This window comes from Podarcis gaigeae (genome assembly GCF_964106915.1).
Source record: "Podarcis gaigeae genome assembly, chromosome: 5".
NCBI lineage: Eukaryota > Metazoa > Chordata > Lepidosauria > Squamata > Lacertidae > Podarcis > Podarcis gaigeae.
This window is the reverse complement of record NC_139681.1, coordinates 24283643-24305689: the sequence shown is the minus strand read 5'-3', so window position 1 is coordinate 24305689 and position 22047 is coordinate 24283643. Positions and strand designations below refer to the sequence as shown.

Sequence of the window (22047 nt, the reverse complement as noted above, 5' to 3'; positions counted from 1 at the left end):
TTCCTTGGCTGACATATTCTCAGCATGAGATAAAAATGTACCTGTTTACCTGGGTTTCCAATGGGCTATGAAAACATTATTTCCTGTAAATGTTGCTGCTGAAGCTTTTCTGCTGCTGTAATTGGGGGTTGTTTGTGGGTTGTTGTTTTTTTAAAAGAATTGCACACTTCTATTATAGTGTGTGTGTACATGTATGGATATATATACAATGCTTATGCTCTTAAGATGTTGCAAGTTGCTGGGAACCCTTTTTTTGTGTAACAAGCAAGTGACAAATTCAGTTGATAATAATTCTGGAAAAGATCTGTTGAAAGTTCTCTGTGGACAAAAGTTATTTGCCACTGCTTACTGATGGACTTACTGAAGCATCAGTCAACAGCAAAGGTCTTAGAGTGGAATAACTATTTTTGTGGTTTTCTGGGTAACAGTTCATACACGCCTTATAATGTACTCCCTTCCTTGCTATTGGTTTTCTGGATACAATGACAAATTCAGATCTAGGATGGACATCTGGCTGGTCCCAGTTTATTATCTCATGTTTTATTCTGCCGTTGAATTGGCTGCAGCACGTTGACACTGTGCATTGTCCTCACAAGAGTACAGTCTTCTTAATCCTTTTCTGAATATATAAGAGGCTTAAAGTATGGAGAAATATAAAGCAAGCACTTGTTTTATACTAAGCTCTGGCTATGCTGCTTTAATCGTATTTGCACTTACACAAATTCCTCATTTGCCATGGAAATTGTTCACACATTGGGATATAGCAATCAGGGCTGTTATTTCCCCCCTCCTTCCAATACTGCAAGGAAATAACAGATTATTCTCCCTCCATTTTCTACTGTGGCCAAAGCCACATATATCAGGCTTCCCTCAACCTCGATCCATGTTTCCTTCACCTTACTTCTTAGTGAGGTAGTAAGTCTCTGTGTGTATCATACGAAAAACATTGCTTCACATCGATAACTAGCATGTCACGGAGGCTAGAACCAGGGACGGTGCCCCACCATAAGGCAAGGCAACCGCTTGTCTCAGATGTAAAGGTGCAGCAAACTGGTGTCCTCTTGGCCTGTTTGCCGGTTCCGACCATTTGCAGAGCCCTGCACTGCCTGCTCCTGTTTTGTTGACTGGCTAGCAGACTGCGGCTGGTGCAATGGCCAGCTGGCCACCACCTCCAGCCCAGTGACAGCTAGTCAGGACTTCAAGAGTTCTGCCACCACTTTACTGCCGCAGGAAAGTGGTAGCAGGGGTCCCAAAGTGCTGCCCTTGGCTATTGCCTCTGCCTTTGAGGTCCCTTCCTCAGAACAAGGCAACAAAAGCAAGGTGAGCCTGCAGAGAAGGCCTGTTTCAAGTGATGCTGTTTATTACCGCAACACGTTAAATGATACTTTGCGGTGGCGGGGCAGGCTTCTTTACCCACAATGCCTCACTCTGAGGAAGAATACTGTGCTCTGCAGAGCAAAGTGGCCCCAAGGTAGCTGGTGGAAGCAGTGGATGAGGGGGCATCATTGGGAGCAGGGGAAGAATGAAGAGGTGATGGTGGTGTGGTGCCAGGAGTGGGGTCCAGGGCACAGGGAGGAGGCAGCTGGTTTGCTGTCTATCATAGAATCATAGCATCATGGAATTGTAGAGTTGGAAGGGACAACAAGGATGAGCCAGTCCAACCCATTGCAATGCAGGAATCTTTGTGCCCAGTGTGGACCTTGAACCCATCACCCTGAGATTAAGAGTTTCAAGCTCTACCGACTGAGCTATCCCAACACTAGTTGGACCTGCTTAGACCTAGCTTTTCATCTGGAGAGCATCAATTTTTGAATGGAAGAGTATTCAGTCACGTTAGGCCCTACCTGAAGTCTGCTCTGCCGTGGTACAACCTGAGCCCTCAACAAAAACTAGGCTGATATGAGAAAGGGGCAATATATATTCTTGTGCCAGGAGGTGGAATACCTTTTATATCATAATAACCTGCCTAAATAGTTATGATTAGCTCCTCCATCTTTTATTCTGTTTGGGCCTTAAAAAACAACAACTCATTAAGGAAAATTCAGCATGAAGCTCTTCTTAACAGTGACCCATTGGCAATAATGAGTTAGTTTGACACAAGGCAGTTTAAAAACAAGATGGTGTGTGTTCCTTCCTGCCTTGGCTAAAATGAAAGGACTTTAGCATCCATGTCTCTCTCATGCAAGGCATTCAATCCAAAGTTGCTTAGGAACTCTGCTTAGCATGGGAGATTCTGTACATGGGAAAGACAATTTTTGTTGTATATTGCAGCCCCAAGAAGGAACCCCCCACTTTCCTTGCTTCTATCTCATCATCATCAGATGATTATATTTCCACTAACTGGGGTTAAAGAATGTTCAACTCTAGCAATGCCAGAATCTGTGGCCTAGGACCTCAGACATAGCAGAAAGCTACAATTACTGCAAACCAGCTTCCAGCCATAGTTTGGAATCTACTTTGGCAGCACCTCACAAACTGTGGCTTGTAAGCTGTTGCAGTTTCAGACATAACACAGTTATGCAGTTTCAGACATAGTTTGGCATAACCCCTGCACAGAGCCTTTTTGTGTTATTAAACATTCTGGGGTTGCGGGTGGGAACAGCATCAGCATCAGCATTCAGCCTTTTGACTGAAATCACAATACATCTCACAACATTAATATAGCAATACAGAACTCGCCAGGCAGATTGCTAAGATGAGAGGCATTAAACCTGCGCAACACATTACATAATGAAGACTGATTTGGCAGGCTTGACTGATGAGAGATCCAGTCACGCATCCCTCCATCAGTTGCCAGATTTAAATAAATGGTATTCATGAAACAGTAAGAATTTTAGAAACAATTCCCTCCTTTTGCAAACACCCATTTTATGCAAATAGGAAAACAGAGGCACAAACATATGCCCCAAATACTGGATACTGCCTTAATTTCTCAACACCCCAGAAATACCCTATGTACAAACAAGCAGAAAGCCTTAACAGATCCCCACTATTCCCCCCCCCCCCGGCTTGGTTTCCTGCAGTTCCATCTTGCAACAACAACAACAAAACAATGTGCCTCACAGTTTGCAGTTCATTTGAGGGACATGTAAAATGAGAGTGACCTGCAGAGGTTAGAGGCATCTTATTTGGCAAGTGGCACAGGGCAGATGGAGAGGCAAGTTCGGCAGCGACATCTGCACGGCATCCTTTCAGTAATGCGACAATTGCTGGTAGACAATGCAAAGCATTTCTAGTGTGAGACCGCAGTCGATTGGAGTCATAGTAAGTGGTTTCTGCTACTGGATGCCTCCAGTTGGGCCTGCCTCAATTTGGGACTGTTTCACACATTACACAGCAACAAGCCTAACACAGAGTGGGAGACTCAATGAGAGTACGCAGCTAAACCTGGATCCCTGGCGAGCATGCCTGTATGACGTACAAAGTTTCAAACACCAATATGTCATGATATTTTCGAGTGCGCACTTCAAAACCCAATCTAGGTGTACATTTAAGGGATGTAGCGTGTGTATGTGAAGAGGCCCTTGCTTAATGCCACAGTGTGTTACTTTGTTTTGTTATCAACTTCAGCTTTTTCAATCTTCTGTCCTGTGAGGAACTGCCATATCCCCCCTCTGTAGTTCTCGTTCCCCAGAGCATAGATCAAAGCATTCACGGCTGGCGAGGTTTTGGCAATAACAGCAGGGATCTGTTAGGAAGCAGAGCATTTAAGAAAGTTAGATAAGGATGGGTTCGTGTTTACAAAGAATTTCATAATGAAATGTATGAGGTCTGGGTGGTACCCTGATCAGCAACTAATTTTTAACAGCGGCCATGTTTTTCACTAAGCTGGGACTGATGGAACAACCTCTCCCATTTGTCCACTCTCTCTCTATTCCTATGTTCTGCCACTTCCATTTGCGCTCCTTAAATCTTGGGCCCACACAACCGTTCTTGGCTCTACCAGAGGAGCAAGGGACTGCACATTTCCTCTGGGTTGTGGTGCATTTGCCAGGATCTCAGGTGTGCTCCTCTTTGCCTGGACTCAGTGGCCAGGCAGGGGGCGATGATGTTTATTTCCCCACTGCCATCCATTTATACGGTGCTTTGCAGAATTAGGCAAAAGGGTTAGTGGCCTGTTCCCAAGGATTTTACAGTCTAAAATGGATTGTGCTTGGGGAAGACAGCAGAAGGGGGGGGGGGAATGGAGAAGAAAGGAATGGATGGGAACCCAAGAAGCTGCCTTATACCATGGCAGAATATTGATCCATCTAGCTTAGTACTGCCAGCAGTTCTACAGGATTTCAGACAGGGGACATTTCTAGCCATATCTGGGGACACGAGTGATTGACCCTGGGGCATTCTGCATGCAAGGAATAAGCTCTGCCATTGAGCTGCATGCTCCAGTCTCCTTGCCTCAGGCTTCTGAGTGTTCTTTCTTGTACTCTCCCATTGATACCAAGTGCTTAGAATTGTCTGCATTACACGAAAGATCTTTGTGCTCTCGGGCTATTTTTACATACCATTCGAATTTTGGGGGAGATGAAAGTCACATTTTCAACTGCGGCATAGAAACATAAAAGCGAGTAGGGACCCCAGCAGATGACCAAAGATTTCACTGGCAAACCAGTATTAAACTGGAAAAAAACAAGAACAGAGAGCGTGGCATTGCGTAGATAAAACCCATATACTGTAAAAAGTTAAGATCGATACAACACACAAAAACCCTTGGGTTACAACAGGAGCACATGATTTCGAGACAAAATAAAAGTTTCCAGCACTTTGCCACAAACAGATTCCACCCCCCTTTAGATGGCAACCATGAGGAAGTTGAAAGACTGCTTCTTTTGTGTATCAGACTATACAACCAAGCTATAGGAGATGGTTCCTTGAGCAGGAAAGGAAGCTGTGTACAACCCTTTATATGCTGGGGTATTTTCTTACCTTGAACTGTCCTGTTTTCTTGAATTTGTGATCTACCGATTGATAGGCTGTTAGCATGATGAACACCGGAATCAAGAAATTGAAAAGGGCCAGAGGAATAAGATAGGAAATATAATTCCTGGAGGGGGGAGGGAAGAGAGGAAAGGACAGAGATCAGTTATTCTGTTTGCAATGTTATATAACTGATATTAAAAACCACTTCGGAGAGAAATCATATATTCAATTAGGTTTAGCAAAACATCTTAAGGGGCAGCTCTCTGTGTTAAACATAATAATAGTTCTGTAGGACAACTCTCTCTGGCGGGCTGCCTGATTTCTTAGGAGGCACAATAAGATTAGTGGAGGTGGGGCAGGCGAGGCACAGGGATGGAAAAATCCATCAATTTCACTTTCTCTCAGTTTCTCATTTTTCTAGCCTTAAGTTCAATCAATCAATCAATCAATCAATCTTTATTCGACCAATAGTCAGAAATAAAACACAGAAATAAAACACAATACAGAATTATAAACTAAAACATCGTAGGGGTACATGAATAAGGTAGGGCCACAGCACTCAACCTCTCACAGATAACCCACATCAAGGCATTCAATTGTACGTTTCCGACGCTTGAGTGCCAGGAAAAGGAATTTAGCCACTGACAAAGTTGTTTTCCTAGAAGACTTATTTAGCAGATATGCTGTCTGCTTTCCTCTTTGTCGGGGAGTAAGCTGGGGTAAGTATGGGGTTATAAGATACTGTCTTAAATCGTTGTAGAAGGGACAGCTCAGTAAAATGTGCTCCGTGGATTCTACCTCACCCAACGCACAATGGCATAATCTCTGGTCATATGGGACTCCTCCATATCTTCCCTTCAGAACCGCCGAGTCAAGAACATTCAGCCTAGCTGCGGTAAATAGTCTGCGGTATTCCACGTAGTGGATATCCGCCATGTAGCGAGCTGGAGCAGCTCAGCACATCTGTTCCCCCAGAAACAGCCCTGGTTTCACACGGGCTATGTCCTCCTGTCTCGCAATATCCCTTAATCTTTGGGCGATCACCGCCTTTGCGTGGCTATACGTCATGGACTCTATATAAAGGGAGGACATAGCCTTAAGTTCAGTTCTCCACATTAGCTTGCAAACTTTTTTAAAAAACAACCTCACGAAAATCCACCAGCATTTCAATGCAAAATCCTTTGAATATGCATGATGTTTATTTCAGTTTCGCCTCATATACATTTTTTTTTGCAAAGCAATTTCCCCTAATGCATTTTTGCAAGTGATTGTCACCAACGTGTGTGTTTTATGCATATTTTACCGCAGTATGTGCATTTTTGAACATGTCACATGGCCGGAGAACCGCATTGCACCATTCAGAATGTCAAAGGATAGCTGCATTTTAGCAGCACAAGAGCGATATTCTGCCAGGCAACCTTTTGCCACTGCCATGTATAGGTTTGTCTGTAAAATTCATTTTTACTAGTTGCGCCTCTTTTTATTTTTATTTTAAAGCCATGCATAAATGCCTAGATGGAACACACCTGTCTCCTTTGCTATAGTCCAATGTGCAACATGTTCTTAGTGGCTCGTAGTCATATTCACCCCATCCTAGAAGAGGCATCACAGCCCAAAAGCCAGCAAAAAGCCATAGAAATATCACCATGGAAATCACTGAGCCCCACTGTAGCTTACTTCCTGTAAATGAGAAGAAATCAGATTCATAAACTTGGAATGGAAATAAAAGCAGCAACTCCGAGTCAATTGACCAGGGATTTCTATTGAGAGAGTAGGCCGTGGTTAGAAAAAGGAGTGACTAACATGTTGAAACAGGGAGTTTCCTCTTTAAGACAATGGATGGTGAAAGAAAAAGCCAACATTCATGATATTTTGGATCTATCTAAAAATTCTAATATCTGTTTTTCTACACTCCAATGAAGGCTGCTTTAGATTGACTCAAGATGGATACTTAGGACAAGATAATTTTTAAAATTCTGACTTTAAATTGTTCATGGACAATCAAATCCAATTTAAGGTAGAGATAACACTGTCTTCCCTACTGGTGCATGAGACAATTACAATGCCTCATATCAATAGTATTGCATCATGGGCCCTGTTCTACAGGCAATTTACTGTCATGCCCAAGAATTTACTGTCCTACTGTCATGCTTTGGACTTGTAATGTGGCAGAATGAAGAGGAAGCAGATGTTCCTCATGTTTCTTGCTCTCCACGCCAGAAAAGTATCTCCTCTACCTTGGAAAATTGCAATATATCTGGTGCATCTACCAGAATCCAGAAAATGCGGACATTTCCCCCCCTCCTCCACCATCCCAAGGTAGCACCATCACATCCATAGTACTTGTTATTTTCCAAAACATTTCATGGAAGATTATGCTCTCAGAATGTTAACGTCTGTTTCAGAGCTACTGCAAACAATGTCTGATGCTTTTTAAAAGCACATATGATTTAAACTGATAGGCAAAGATGAAGGTTTGTATCAAATAAAGTCATCTGGTTTGTGCAAGAACTTCTCCCTATGCAACAAGACTTCCCCTGTCTCTCCTCACCCCATGTGCCCTTACCCCTGCATGCTCCCAGACTGTTCTGGGTTCCCCCCATTCTCTGGAGGAGATTTCAGGAAGGGCACGAGGGGGGCATGCAAGGATGGAAGATGGGCAGAAAGCCCTGTTGCACAAGGGGGAGGTCTTTGTCCTAAAGTGGTAAAACTTCATTCCACTTTCTACCAGCAAACCTTTTTTAAAATTCTTAAGTATTTTATTTGTCATGTTTCCATACCAATTTGTAATACTTTTTTATAAAATAATTTTTATTAAGTACAAATTAGAAAACATACATATTTACAACAAAAGAAAATACAAAGGAAAAAGAAAAGACATATAACCAAGGAAAAAAATTAGAGAATACTTTGCCTCTTTTCATATTTACAGTTATTTATACCTCTATAAAATGATATTCACAATAAAGGAGTGAAATGAAAGATAATACATCAGAAAAAAGAAAAAAAGAACAAAGAAAAAATAAAGAAGTAAAAGAAAAGGATCATAGGTGAAAATTTTCGAAAATTTTCACCAATTTGTAATACTTTTACATCATCTCTCCTTCTTGTAAACTGGGGTAGGTGTAATTTACAATGAACTAATGATCTAGATCAGTCATCCCCAAACTAGGCCCTCCAGATGTTTCGGGACTACAATTCCCATCATCCCTGATCACTGGTCCTGTTAGCTAGGGATGATGGGAGTTGTAGTCCTAAAACATCTGGAGGGCTGAGTTTGGAGATGCCTGATCTAGATCTATACAAATACCAGGCTAGTACTTACTAGTGCAGTATTGATGATATCGGTCCCAGGCAATGGAAGCTGCAGAGCTAATGCTAGTCAGTGCTGTCAAAAATCCTTGAAATCCATGAATCTGGCAACCATCAGAGCCATAGGGCCAGTATCTGAAAAGAGATAAATGAAAACATTGGAACACTGATCTCACGCCCTACCTGGATAGGAAGCAGGGCCTGACCAAGACATTTTGCCACCTGAGGTGAACCACAAAATGTCTCCACCCACCTGGGAAGAAGGGGTGAGGGAAGACTTATATCAGGAACAAGGGGGGAAAATAAAGATTTACTTTAGGAACATGGGGGAGTGCAGCAGCAGCAACAGTGGGCAATGCATCCCTTGGAGGCTGAATCTGCTGTCCTTGTGGATCTTGCCACCTGAGGTAGTTTCCTCATCTTGCCAGCCCCAATAGGAAGGCAAAGTGGGCATCACCAGAGTTATGTGGGTCCACTCATGCTGTATCTTTTATGTTTGTCTTGTTGGAAGTACAACGACAGGGAACATTCAGTGTGTGAATTAAGAGGTTAATACTCTTTCTGTTTTGGCTCACAGCAGACTCTGAGTGGCTGGAGGTTCCAGTCAGTTGGGAAAGAATTGCAAGTGAGCAAGATATTTGAGATTTGACAGTTAGTGGCGTTTGCAGGGACAAGCGGCTCTGAAGGAGCTTCTCCTCTGTGCAGGTCTGGCTGAAGAAAAGAAAAACCTCTCTGTATATTTCTCCTCAGGTTATACCCTGCTCTTGTTCACTTTACCCTAAGTAAAGTATTATCCATTTCTTTTTCTCTTTATTCCAATCTCTCTGCTAACTGGTTATGGGCTCAGAAACACTATTGCTGTCACAAGCAAGTGTGGCTCTTTTTAAAAAAAAGTTTTTATTTATACCTTTCAAGTTTATACATTTCATTTACAATCAATTTAACATTTCAAAATTGGACTTCCTTCCCCCTCTTTTTGTGGTTCCTTAAATTTATTTATTTTTAATATCTTCTGCATAGCTAAATTCATTTCACTTGCTCATCTAATATATGCTCTTGTGAAACTGTGGGTTATTACAATAATCCTGCTAATGTTTATATCTGTTTACAATTTATCTGAAAAAATCAATAAACCATTGCCATTATTTTATTAAAAAGTTTGTTATCTTGATTTCTTATCCTTCCAGTAAGTTTTGCTATTTCTGCATATTCTATGAGTTTCTGTAGCCATTCTTCCTTTCCTGGGACCTCTGCTTCTTTCCACTTGTGGGCAAGTAGCATTCTTGCTGCTGTAGTAGCATAAATAAATAAATTTCTATACAATTTGGGTAGTTTTGTCCCTGTAATTCCCAAGCGAGCCTGGCTCTGAGAGAAAAGGAAAGTAAACCAGAAGCAGAACAAAGCATCTGAGGGGAAAATGGGAAGCAGTTCAGGTTTGAAATTGGGTACTGAAAAGCTGCGCAACAGGAACAACCCACTATGGAAATCCAAACTAGAAATCTTACTGGAAACCCACCTGTGGAAAATGCTGAGTACAGACAGACCTACTGACAACCCTGAAAAACTGGGCCAACGAGAAGAGGCAAGCAAAGGCAGCGATCTGCCTGCTTGTGGAAAATGACCAGCTCATTCACATCAGGAAAGATGATACAGCTAAGGGGATGTGGAATGCCTCATAGAGACTATGTGAGCTTGAAGATTTAAGCAATGATCGCTCCCCACATCAAATGGGGGGGGGGTGCCTTTTGCATGGTTGCGTGCAGCCCCCCAGGTCCCAGTGCGGCTTCTGGTAGCACGGGCTGGCTTTGCTCGCCCCAGGCTGGATACCTGGAGGTCTCTGCCTACCTCAGCCAATCGCCCAATCCCCCCTGGGGAGGCATTGCCAGGGGATCGGCCAAGTAGGGGGAGGGATCACCCTGCCCACACAACGGAAGGTGAATCTTACCTGCAAAGCATCAGTTGCCTCCAGAGCTTCTCCCACCCTGCCCTCCCTCAGTTAAGCCTTTTTTTTTTTGCAGGTTAACATCTTCTCCACAGGTACGTGGGCACTTCTACATCATGGTCGCTGTTGAGGGGCCAGAAAGGAATTTTCCTGCATTGGCAGGTTTTGCCTTCCCCGTAGCAAAATGTCACAACTTTGGCAGTTTCAGGCCTTGGGCGGAATCCTTTAGTCTATCTTCCTAAATGGGAGGGGACATGAATCAGTGATCCACGGCCCCATTGTGGCGGTGATCCCAGGGTTCCTCGTTAAAGGGGTCTTGAGGGGGGAGGCATTGGCCATACACCGAGTGGTTGTCGTTGCTCTCCCTTGCGACGGCGACGAAATGGGGGGGGGCGGGCTCTCTGCTTGAATATATGTTCTCCAGAGCCAGCCCAACCCCCCCACATTCTGGATAACCCTGATGTCTCGCAGATCCCCGGCTGGGGACTGGGAGGGATAAACGCCTAATGCCTGAGCCAAGGTCTCCCTACATCTGAAAGTTAATAAAGTTGTGACCAATTTTAATCCCATAGCACGTTGTCTTGAGTCATTATTCTGCTCAGGGGGTCGCCTGGGGTTGGGGGGGACTCTGCCTGTCCATGCAATAAGATATATCTGCGGTGCAAACTGTATGGAATCTGGATGCTTCGCTCCATTCTCTCCTGACTCACTGCACAATGACTCTTCTTACCAGGAGCTAACACCAAATATAGGAATGGTCAGTTTAAGAAGACTGGGAGCTTCTACTATATAGAATTGAATTTTGTATGTCCAGACATTGTAGCACCCTAATTTATTTTCGAAGCAGCATGTGTGAGTATCACACCTCTGAAACACATTAGTTTATCAGTGGCTTAAAAGGACAGATAAAACACATCAATTGTCATTAGCACTTTTTTTTTTAGTAGAAAGGCACGTTATATTCTTGAATAAATGAATAAATAAAATCTACCTTAAGAAACTAGAGAAAGCTGCAATGAATGCATTGGTGCAGATTCCACAGTCGGACAGTGCAAGGTTGAAAACCAGAAAGTTGCCAGGCGTTCGAAGTGCTTTGATTTTCCAGAAAGAGATGATGGTCAGCAAATTCAGAGAGAATCCAAGCAGCGCTGAAAACAAGCACAGGTTTAAAAAGGTTGTTTTATAACATTCGCTCATGCTTGGACTCAGATGGACCAGAACAAACTACACCAGCGATACCACCAAGCATTCAACAATGCCCCAACTTTTCTTACTCACATAGTTACTTTTGTATCCCTGCATCTATCTATAACAATCAGAGTTGGCTTGGACTAGTTATGACAATAAACTACAGCCAGAGAGAAGAATAAGGAATCAAATTGAAACATGGGGGCTTTTGATTTGCATAAAAATAGAGGGTGGTGTCCAATGCTATTCTTCTAGCTAGTACAAGAGAGTTTTGCATGCACACACCCAACTAAGATAACTGGTCAAAAGAAAGAACAAAAATAATGGACAAATATCAGAAGGGGTTAACTTCACTCCCTCACCATGGTTCCAGTGCAAACTGGGCTTAACCACCCAGGGCTGTTTTTAAATTTAAGCACAATAACTGTGGCAAAACACATTTTCAGTTTTCCTGGGTCATTTGGTTCTTTGCTTTTACTTGCATTTTTTAATTATAAAAATAGCATGGTGTTTTCCTTATTGACATTTGTTCCTCACCAAACAACAGCCAACTGTTAGTAACCCAGTTAAGAGATGCAGCCTTTTCCAACCAGGTGCTTCCCAGAAGTTTTAGACTAAAATTCACACTAGCCCCAGACAACATCTGTCTGTGTCTCTAGCACACCTCTATTTTTCTCAATTTATTAAAAAGCGGAACAAATTAAATTCATTTTCCAAGAGACCAATGTGGGTTACAATAGATCCCAGTCTATTATTTTAATAATTTGCATTTTTTTTTAAAAATATAAACATGTACAGCAAACAATCATGACAAATAAATAAGGAATTTTATTATGCAGATTATAAAGATATATAGATTATATAGAATTGATTATATAGATGATAAACAACTCAGGTTTATGGAAAGCTAAATCTGGTATGACAAAAGACTTGAATAGGGGGGAGTTGGTTAAAAGGAGGTGGAAGAGAGAAAGGATTACAAATTATTCAGTGGAATAGCTGAAACAAAATTGGTTTAATTCTCAACGTATTGATGGATGGCCCTCAGTAGGAAAGTAAGTGTGGGTAAAAGGATCAGACATGCTCTTGTCTGTAAGATGTTAATACCACTAATACTGCCAGTCAGGTGACTGTAAGCATGCCATCTTGAGTTTGACATCGCTAGGAGCTCCCTCAGCCTCAGGAGCAATCCTAAGTGTGCCTTCGAGCAAGATGGTATAACTGAAGCTTCAGAAAAATCAGATCTCCCATGAAAGCTATCTGCAGATTGCCAAAACCAATTGGAAGTCTTCCTGAGTTGCCCTGCAATAATTCTCAGTATCCTCAAATTTCCAAAACACAAGTGTGCAGGATTATTAGAGGCACTTATCATGGTTTACTGGGGCAGCAATCATAACTCTTCACACCATTCTGATCTCCCATGGCCCCACTTAGGACTGTTCTGCCTGTGAACTAAAATGACCTTAGTCCTTTATATTATTGGGAGAAAGCCACAGCTCTGCTTTGCATGCAGAAGAATAAATCTTCAAGCCTCAGCATCTCCAGGAAAGCCTAGGAGACACACCTGCCTGAAATCTGGGAGAGCCACTGTCAGTCATTCATTGTAGATAATACTGAGCTAGTTGGGGATCATAGAATTGTAGATCTGGAAGGGACCATGAGGGTCATTTAGTCCAACCCCCTGCTATATATGTTTTCTCAGAACTGAGGTCCACCGTGTCCAATTAAGTGTGCATAGTATTGGAATTCGAATAATTTCTTCTACTTTATGTGACATCCATTATATTGCTGGATAGTTATAATCGAGGGGCCAGATTCAACTAAATAAAGCTAGTGAGAGCCAGTGCCATGGGTCCTGTTAGCACAACAGGGCTTCCCCCCTCACTTCACATGCTTCCCCATATCTGCCCCCCTCCAAATCAGCTCTGAGGAGTCCAGAGAACACCCAGAACAGCATGGGGGGGGGGGAGAGAGGGTATATCATTCAATCTGGCCAGCAGAAATGCTTGCATCTAGAGCAACACTGAATTCCATCTTAAGACATGATGTAGCCAGAGTTAAGTAATTTTAATTCCCATTGATTTAAACAAGAGAGTTAAACACACGTGCTTAGTTTTGTGCCATGGATATCAATGAAACTGGATCGTGCCCTGCATTTATTACAAAACTTCAGCGGCAGACATCCGACTTACATTGTCCTTTTCCCTGCGGAGATAATCCCTTGAAAACCCACCACCAACATATTTTTACTAAGACTGTGGCTGCAACCTTAAATACACCTACCTGGCAGTAAGTCCCTTCAAACTCAATGGGGCTTACATCTGGCTGCAAATTTACAGATTTGTATTGTAAATGTATCTGTCATCCACACAACTGGATTGGAGGTCAAATATTTTCCCCAGTCAAAGAATTGAACAGTTCTTTTTGACCATTAGAAGAGGACCAAAATACATCAGCAGGAATGAAAGCATTTTTTTCGCTTGACAGGGACATATGCCACCATCAAATTTCATATGCATAGAGTCATCACACATGGAGTATACTTCAGCTACAAAGTGACTGATTTCAGTAAGACAGATGCATTTTTTAATTCTTTGAATTTTTCATTACTTGGGAACTAAAAGTGTGTTTAATTTTTACCAGATTGCCTTCTTTTATATCATTTTAAAAGTCAGCAGGCAATTATCTGTGTTTTTAGTAACAACATTAAAAAGCACAGTAAAAGGGAAAAAAATGGTACAAAACTTAACAGGTTTCAGCCAAAGTATAAAAACGAAACTATAAATAACCAAAAGGATCAGAATTCTCAGCTAGGCTGTTTGCTAATTTATCACTAGCACAACTGTCTGTGAAGCTGAGACACACAGCTAATGTATTACTAATGCAAATGCATTTGCACAGTCTGTTGAAATTCCTACAACAAGTTATGTGAAGAAGAGGAAATAGAGGCAAAATCCATTTAGCTGGACTTTCGAGACAGGTTTTTCTTTTGTGAGTGTGACATGCTTAAAATCCAGTGCTGTTGAATGATGTGTCCTTCAGCCTATTTTGGGCATCTTCATTCAAGTATACAAGATTCTGTTATATAACCTTGTTAGGTGAAAAAAAAATAGGCGCAAATGGAAAGCGATGAGTTTCAGAATAAACAGTAAGATATGAACCATCTGTATGAATCCTCAGTCCTAAATGCAAAAGCACCTTTTAAGTCCATACGGAACAGAAACAATAAAGATCTTTATTCCTGGAATCCTTCAAAACAACCAACTTAACTTTTGCTCCTCAATAGCCTTGTTGCATAACATGCCTTGCAAGCAACCTCTGCCCTGTTTCATAAAGGCATAATGAACAATGGCGTAGCCATAGAAACAAGATTTACCCTGAAGCCTATACTGCTCTATTGAAAGTGTTATGTGGTTATATATAATCTTTCCCCCTTCTTCTTCAAACCACAGTTTTGCTTGAGCAATGAAACAGCAAGAAGGTCTGATCTGATCTAAGAATTCTCTGACCACACCACCCTTCATCCCAGCTTACCTTCTGCCATCATCAGGGTGCCCAAACCAAAAACTTCAACTTCAGTGAAACCTTCAGGGAGAGTGTGTGGTGTTGCCATCTTTAAAGCAGCAAGGCCAGACTAGCTTAGGCTCTGCCTCCCCTACTAGCAAACTCCAAGTGACAATCTCTCTCCTTTTTTTTTGGCTAGATGTTCTGACTCTTCCGAAAGCCTAAAGCAGCTTCCTTCTTAAAGGGCCAGTTGGTGCATGGACTTGGACTGAGTACAGTACAGTGGTACCTTGGGTTACAGATGCTTCGGGTTACAGATGCTTCAGGTTACAGACTCCGCTAACCTAGAAATATTACCTCTGGTTAAGAACTTTGCTTCAGGATGAGAACAGAAATCACGCACTGGCAGCGGAGTGGCAGCGAGAGGCTAAAGTGGTGCTTCAGGTTAAGAACTGTTTCAGGTTAAGAATGGACCTCCAGAACGAATTAAGTTCTTAACCTGAGGTAGCACTGTATTATGAGAAATGAGCTCTCTGTGCAACCTTTTCCAAAATCCCCATAATACAAGCAATTGACAGCAGTCACCTGCCATTACCAGCAAGCTCTGAAAATTATAGTTCACAGAGGGGGAAACAAAACAGGAATGTGCTGATGGTCTTTACAGCAGTTACTGTTGCAATATGGATAAGAAATTAATCCATTCCTGGTTTTATGCTTATGTAGATTGAGTGACCGTTATTTCATCCAAGTTTTCCTCTCATTTGTGTACAGCTTAGGCTTCATATGTCCATGCATGCAAGCATTTAGCTCCAACATAAATCTCAAGTAACAATGGAGTCTAGCCCAACTCCCATTGCTATCTACCTCACAGAAGAGCCCTAGCTTTGTCTACACAGAAGAATGTCCTACTGAATTCAGTGGGGCTTACTCCCAGGTAAGTGGGGTTGGCATAGCAGCCTTAGTCTGAAAACCAAAGAAAGTACTGTGGTGAACAGCTATTTGAAGTAAGGTCTTAGCTAATGGTCAGGGGTCCCTTTACCTTTACCTTTAATTTTCTTGGATAATTTGATATGTAACCATAGCTTGCTATCTCTTTCTCTTAATAAATGGCCTACTTGGGCCTCCATACAAATACATTTATCATGGGTAAATAACCACTAATTACAAACAAATTACATAATGTTAAGCTGCCTTTATCATTTAATTCACTTACATGTTAAATGAGCAACTCAGAAAATGAAATGAGACTTTAAGAGAGTGAACCAAACTCTTTCAAAAAGTAGGAACATGGGAAGCTGTCTTATGCTGAGTCAAACCGTTAGGCCTTCCATTTCAGGACTGCCTATACTGACTGACAGAAGCTTTTCAAGGTTTTAGAGGCTGATACTCCCAGCCCTACGCAGAGATGCTAGGGACTGAACCTGTGACCTGCATGCAAAGCAGACACGCTATAGCTGACCTATGGCCTTTCCCCATGAAATTACCTCAGTGTGAAATGACCATCACAATGAAATATATGATCAAATAAACAGCAGAGCTGTTACCTCTGATGAGCAGATTCCACGGTTTCATAGAAAAACACAGTGAAACATGCAAAATCCACATGGATGCACAGCCTTATCCCAGCTATGGAAACTTTGATAAAGCCTCTTTGGCATCCAGCTTACATAAATAAAGTACCACACAACTCTGTAAAATAAATTCACCTGACTACAATTGCTCATTTCTCCATGCCCATAATGATTTCAGGTTGTCATCTGAAAGCCTGCGAACATTGGATTAAGCAGTAGTTCCAAAGGCTATTCTGGAAAATCATTTTAGTTCCCGGGTTTGTTTTGTTTCAGGATTGCTTCTTGCATCCATAGATGGTCTTCTTAAACTATGCAAAGCACCTGAGAAATGGCAAGACCTTTTAATCTGAGCTATGAGGTCTTAAGCAGCTTCAGCCTCTCAACTACAATGGAAAAAATAGCACTGACCTATACTACATGGTATCTTATTAAGTATAATGTAATATTTTAAGGATGATATATAATATAAAGTGCTTTGAGCTTCTAAAGTGAAAAAAAAATGCTAAATGTTATTACATTTACAGTTCCCACCAGCCTTTGAAGGTGTACTAGGTGTTTTGAAGGTATTCTATTGTTCTAGGCACGTTTTGCGACAGGCAATTGCATTAACGCGAGCAGTTTCTGAGCTCTGGGTACAGTACTGCACCTAAGATTTCAGATTAAAACTGCCACTGCTGGAAGAAAAGGAGGACCTTTTTCTGACTCCCCACTTCTAGCCACTCTCTGAAGACTGGAGAAGAGACCCTCATAAGAATATTGGGGGGGGGGGGCAGGGAAAGGACTAGACCATGTGAAAAATGAACGTAAGATATTAGCTGAAGTTCATTCATTTTCAGCTTTATTTTCTTGTTATAAAAAAGCACACCTGGACATTCCGTTGTTGCGCCCATAACCTAAGTTTAAGGTGCAACTTAGCTAGCATTCATATCTCAGTTTCGAACACTGATTGCGTGTCAAGGTCCCCAGGTCACCCCAAATAACTCACACACCACATAGAATTTTTTAAAAGGCTTTTGGCATAATTTTGGCCACAACTTTATTAAATTACAAAAATGTGAGTGGTTGCTTAGGCATTGGTTACGACTATCTGCCCCCCAGTGGGGGACAGACTGACATTCCGCAAGCCTGCGAAAGTCAGAAAAGGGGAATACATTTTGGGGATAGCGACGGAGCAGGGAAACTGTCCTCAGCCCTCCCCAAATGCAACCAGGGGCTCTTGCATGGCCTTAGTCCCTTGACAGGGTTCGGACAAAAGCAATGTTGAGCCCCTGTGTTCCTTTAATGGAATACCCTGCAGCAGCAGCATTAGAGGGGCAGGCACAGCCAATCCATGCCCCTCAACCAACCAAACCATAAACCAATGCCTAACCGCAACCTTACAAGTTGTGATGATTTGCTATGCAGTAGGCAAAAACCAGATGGCCCCAGCCAATCAGCCAGATGGACAAAATTCCTACCAGGCCCCTGCCCCAAGAGCAGACAACCCCATGACAGGCATAGCAAGGTCAAAGCGAACAACCCTAAATATAGGGAGGGAGGGACGGGCAATATGATGCACGGGCGAAAAGAGGAAGCTCTATGCCTCGTGCAGGGAGTTTTAACATTTCTGGCTGTCAATCAATAAATGGCAACATTAACTTCTTCCCAACAACAAGGGAAGCCCATCACAACAGTGGCCAAAAATCAATTAGCCCGCCCCACAACTCTGGAGTGTCCTGCCAGCCCCCACCGCAACACGTGCTCTCCATGAAGGAGAACACGCTTTCCCACTATATGGTTCATCTCTGTCTTATGCAGAATTTCCACAAGTGCTGCACATTCCTGCATGGAGATTCTGTAATCATTGGGTGAACCAAGTGGTGAGCAGATGTCAAGTGCCTGGTCTTCTGCATTGTGGGATTCTCTTTTGATGGCATCCACATTAGGATTTGGACCTCGTATTTGACGTGACTCATATATTTCAATGAAATCAATGGGTCTTATTTCCAAGGAAAGTATGGAAGAAACCATGAAATATGGTGGTGCAATCAAAATTGATGTTCACCTATACCAGTCTGATAAGTAGTTACTATTGTAATCCTATTTCCTGATCTATTGTCTGTGGTTCTGGAATTGAGACCCTTCAATTCTGAGTGGAAGCGCCATATTATGAATGTGGTTATTATTAGTTCTATTTAACACAGGCTTCCTTCCTTCCTTCCTTCCTTCCTTCCTTCCTTCCTTCCTTCCTTCCTTCCTTCAGAGGTCATATCTGCATTTAATCCTGTCTCCATCCCACCTCCAGTTCATCTGAATTGTAGAAGATGTAACCACAGTAACTACAATGACCCTGTACCCAACAGTATTCCATCACATCCATTTTTCATTGCTTCAAACCCTCCAACATTTTCCCCAGTTGAAAAACTGAGACACTTTTGTAACATTCATATTCTCACTAAGAATCACCGCCTGGGCATCAGTGCCCATTATATTCTTCATATGCTGTATCAAGATACATATAATGAATCAAGTTACTCTGCAATGGTCTATCTTGCAAAGGTATCTGTAAACTGGCCATAATCTTTTCCTAAAAGTGTTTAAAAATGAACCTGGGTTTCGTTATCAGGGACAGGTCTTGGGGATAGATGCCCAGGACCCCACTCAGCAGAACAAGGTGTGTGTGTGACAAGATGCAACAAACCTGGTTTATCATATTTGGAAGGGGATGAAATACCGGTAATACATGTTACTATTTACAGATGCCACCGCCCCTTCAACAAGGCAGGTAAGAGGTCCAGAGTCAGCATTTGCAAGGGCATGATGAGAACATGCAACCTTTCCCCTCTCCTCCAGTGTATAGCAGGAATTATTGACTTGCACCACTGGTATTACTATGGAACAGCTGCAACTCAAATAAATTCAGCAATGCTTGCAATCAGTGATGGGAGGAAGGGAAGAAAATGCACTGGAAGATTGTGCCCTTGTGAGTGCATGTCCTAGAGTAAGTTGCAACCCACCTCCCATTCCACTATCTATCTACTAGAGACCCAGAGGAGGGGCTTGAAACTTGAAGGATACTGTTGTGCAACGTGTTAACAATTTTAAAAAGCCATTCATAGCATGTTCCACAAAGCTGATTTATCAAGATCAAATGCAAAGCATAATGGAAAATAAAGGCCCATCCATGATAAATAGGTAAAGGGACCCCTGACCATTAGGTCCAGTCGTGACCAACTCTAGGGTTGCAGCGCTCATCTTGCTTTATTGGCCGAGGGAGCCGGCCTTTGTCCGCAGACAGCTTCCGGGCCATGTGGCCAGCATGACTAAGCCACTTCTGGTGAACCAGAGCAACGCACGGAAATGCCGTTTACCTTCCCGCCAGAGTGGTACCTATTTATCTACTTGCACTTTGACGTGCTTTCGAACTGCTAGGTTGGCAGGAGCAGGGACCGAACAACGGAAACTCACCCCGTTGCGGGGATTCGAACCGCTGACCTTCTGATTGGCAAGTCCTAGGCTCTGTGGTTTAACGCACAGCACCACCCGTGTCCCCTCCATGATAAATAGGGGTGGTTAAAGTATATGTGTTGACTTCTATTTCTGAAGCCATTTTTATTTGGAGCTACCCCAGCTTACCTTCTACCAGCAGGGCGGTGCCAATACTAAACACCTCTAATTCAGTGAAGCCTTCAGGAACAGGGTATGCCGAAGTAACCATGTCTGCAAGAAAAATGCACCCTATTTTGGGCTCTCCACCCCAGCCACAAAAGTGACCCGATCACTTCTTTTCACTGAATTTCCCAGTAGTCTAAGACATCCTTCCTTCTTAAAGGGCCAATCCGCGTGCTGACACATGAAAGTTCTTATAGAAAAGCTTTGGGGCTTTAATGCCAGCATGGCAATCCTTACAAAAATGCCCTTAATGAGTCCGTCAGAATCCCCATCTCCCCGCACCCCCTGCAACTGCTGCAAATCGCATTTGTGTATTGTGGCAAAAGGAGAAGCATTCACAGAAATCACAACAGGCTCTTTGTAGGGATGAAATTTAAGAACGCCCTCCGGTTAATTCTGCAACACTGGGAAAGAATTAAAGGATGCTGGAATGGCCAGTGGGGGAGTGAGAGGTAATTGGGGAGTGACCTGAATAAAAGCAACAAATGTTATTCAATGTTTAATTAGGGGAAAGGGGACAAAGGGAATTTCTGGAGCACATATTTTGTGGTTCTTATGAAAGAAATCCAATGGCCAGCAATTTTTGTGAAACTTTTTTCCTCCTTTCTGGTCTTGTTTTGTAATGGGCTGCTAATAACTTTACAGATGAGCAAACCACAGTTACATATCTGAGCTGCTCCCATAGAAAAAGCCTGCTCAAAAGGCCATGGCCCCTTGCAAGTTGGTGCCCGCTGCTGCAAGTCCCACTAAAAGCTGATTCACAAAATACATTTCAAACTTGGGACCAGTTAGAGGTGCTGGCCAATGCTCAGCTGAGCTGCTACAAAATGCTAGGCCATGTGTCAAATTTGTTGTCTAGTAGAACTCACGTTATCACTAGGAAGGATGGATGGATCTGCCAGTTTTGGTTCTCTCCATTTCTCATTTTTCTAGTCTTAAATTCAGCTTTCCACATTTCTGAACAAGTTGGCAATTGTTTCAATAATAACAAAAAATGCTTGTGAAAATTCATCCGCATGTTAGTGCAAATTTCTCTGAATAGACACATTTTTGCAAGGCGACTTTCTCTTACAATGCATTCTTGTGTGCTGTTTTCACTGCTGTGTAGCCATTTATGCACACTAAACCTTATCATATGCATTTTTCTACACATTACTTGACTGGAGTACTGCATTGCAAAATTCGAAGAAGTGCAATTTTTGAAGAATGGCTGCCTTTCTGTTCACATATTGTTTCAGAAAGTGTGAATTTGGCAGGTTTGTCATCAGATGTGAGAGACTGAGCAGAAGAAGCAATATTGCATTCCCCTTTTTCTTCTCCCAATAATGGCCATCCATCAAGGTGACCAAGGCTGATATCATCCCCGAACAGGGCCTGAACTTGGACTGAGATAGGTCTACATAATCAGTTTCATCCAACAATACCTGCAGCTGCTTCACCACAACTCGCTCAATCACCTACCCAAAAAACAACATATTAGCACCTAGCCAAAAACTATTGTAGACTAAAGGGCGCCACTCCATCACATTCACCATATCCTTGACCTACCCAGACATGCTCTGCCAGCTAGATTTTATTAACCTCAAGGGACAGGGATCAAGGCTGCACATGGCTGGATGCATAGATACAAAAACCTTGTCAGGGTTCTCAATCCACATCAGCTGAAATTGATCTCATAAAACCTGGCCAGATGTGTCACTGGAGGGCTCACTTGCTTCTGCACAAACTATGTCAGCAATAACACTATGAAGCCGAACACAGTATATGAAACCCAACACTTTGTTTTCAAGTAGTGTTGTCATCTTGGGTTGGATAGGCACATGCCATGTTACTCTTGTCTGAAATGTGTTCAAATGGCCAGGCAACCCATGTCCAGGCAGAAAAGAACTAAACTTTTGTACTTCTTACTTCCACTGGAAGTTCATAAATCAATCTCTAGACCAGAGGAGGAAAAGCTGTGAT

At 42.5% G+C, this 22047-nt stretch overlaps 1 protein-coding gene across 3 annotated transcripts; it reads right to left on the bottom strand.

Annotated features, from left to right (window-relative positions):
* Positions 1 to 498: 498 nt before the first annotated feature.
* On the bottom strand, positions 499 to 20357 carry RGR (retinal G protein coupled receptor). 3 transcript variants are annotated; one of them, XM_083738093.1, is made up of 7 exons: positions 20050 to 20357; positions 11163 to 11319; positions 8243 to 8364; positions 6444 to 6597; positions 4924 to 5041; positions 4503 to 4616; positions 499 to 3688 (listed from the first exon to the last, which is right to left on the bottom strand). In XM_083738093.1, exons 1-7 carry the CDS (start codon positions 20129 to 20131, stop codon positions 3545 to 3547), a joined length of 891 nt encoding a protein of 296 aa, XP_083594219.1. In that variant the 5' UTR covers positions 20132 to 20357; the 3' UTR covers positions 499 to 3544. The 3 variants fall into 3 exon arrangements, with proteins under 3 accessions (XP_083594219.1, XP_083594220.1, XP_083594221.1); XM_083738094.1 differs by lacking the exon at positions 20050 to 20357 and adding an exon at positions 14894 to 15045; XM_083738095.1 differs by lacking the exons at positions 11163 to 11319; positions 20050 to 20357 and adding an exon at positions 8544 to 8858.
* Between the last annotated feature and the right edge of the window lie 1690 nt (positions 20358 to 22047).

Coding starts and splice junctions, on each gene's coding strand:
- RGR (XM_083738093.1), bottom strand. CDS start 20,131: ATGGTTACTTCGGCATACCCTGTTCCTGAAGGCTTCACTGAATTAGAG. Junction 8,365..11,162: donor GCTTTCTCTAGTTTCTTAAG/GTAGATTTTATT, acceptor ATCTCTTTTCAG/ATACTGGCCCTATGGCTCTG. Junction 6,598..8,242: donor ATATCATCAATACTGCACTA/GTAAGTACTAGC, acceptor TCTCATTTACAG/GAAGTAAGCTACAGTGGGGC.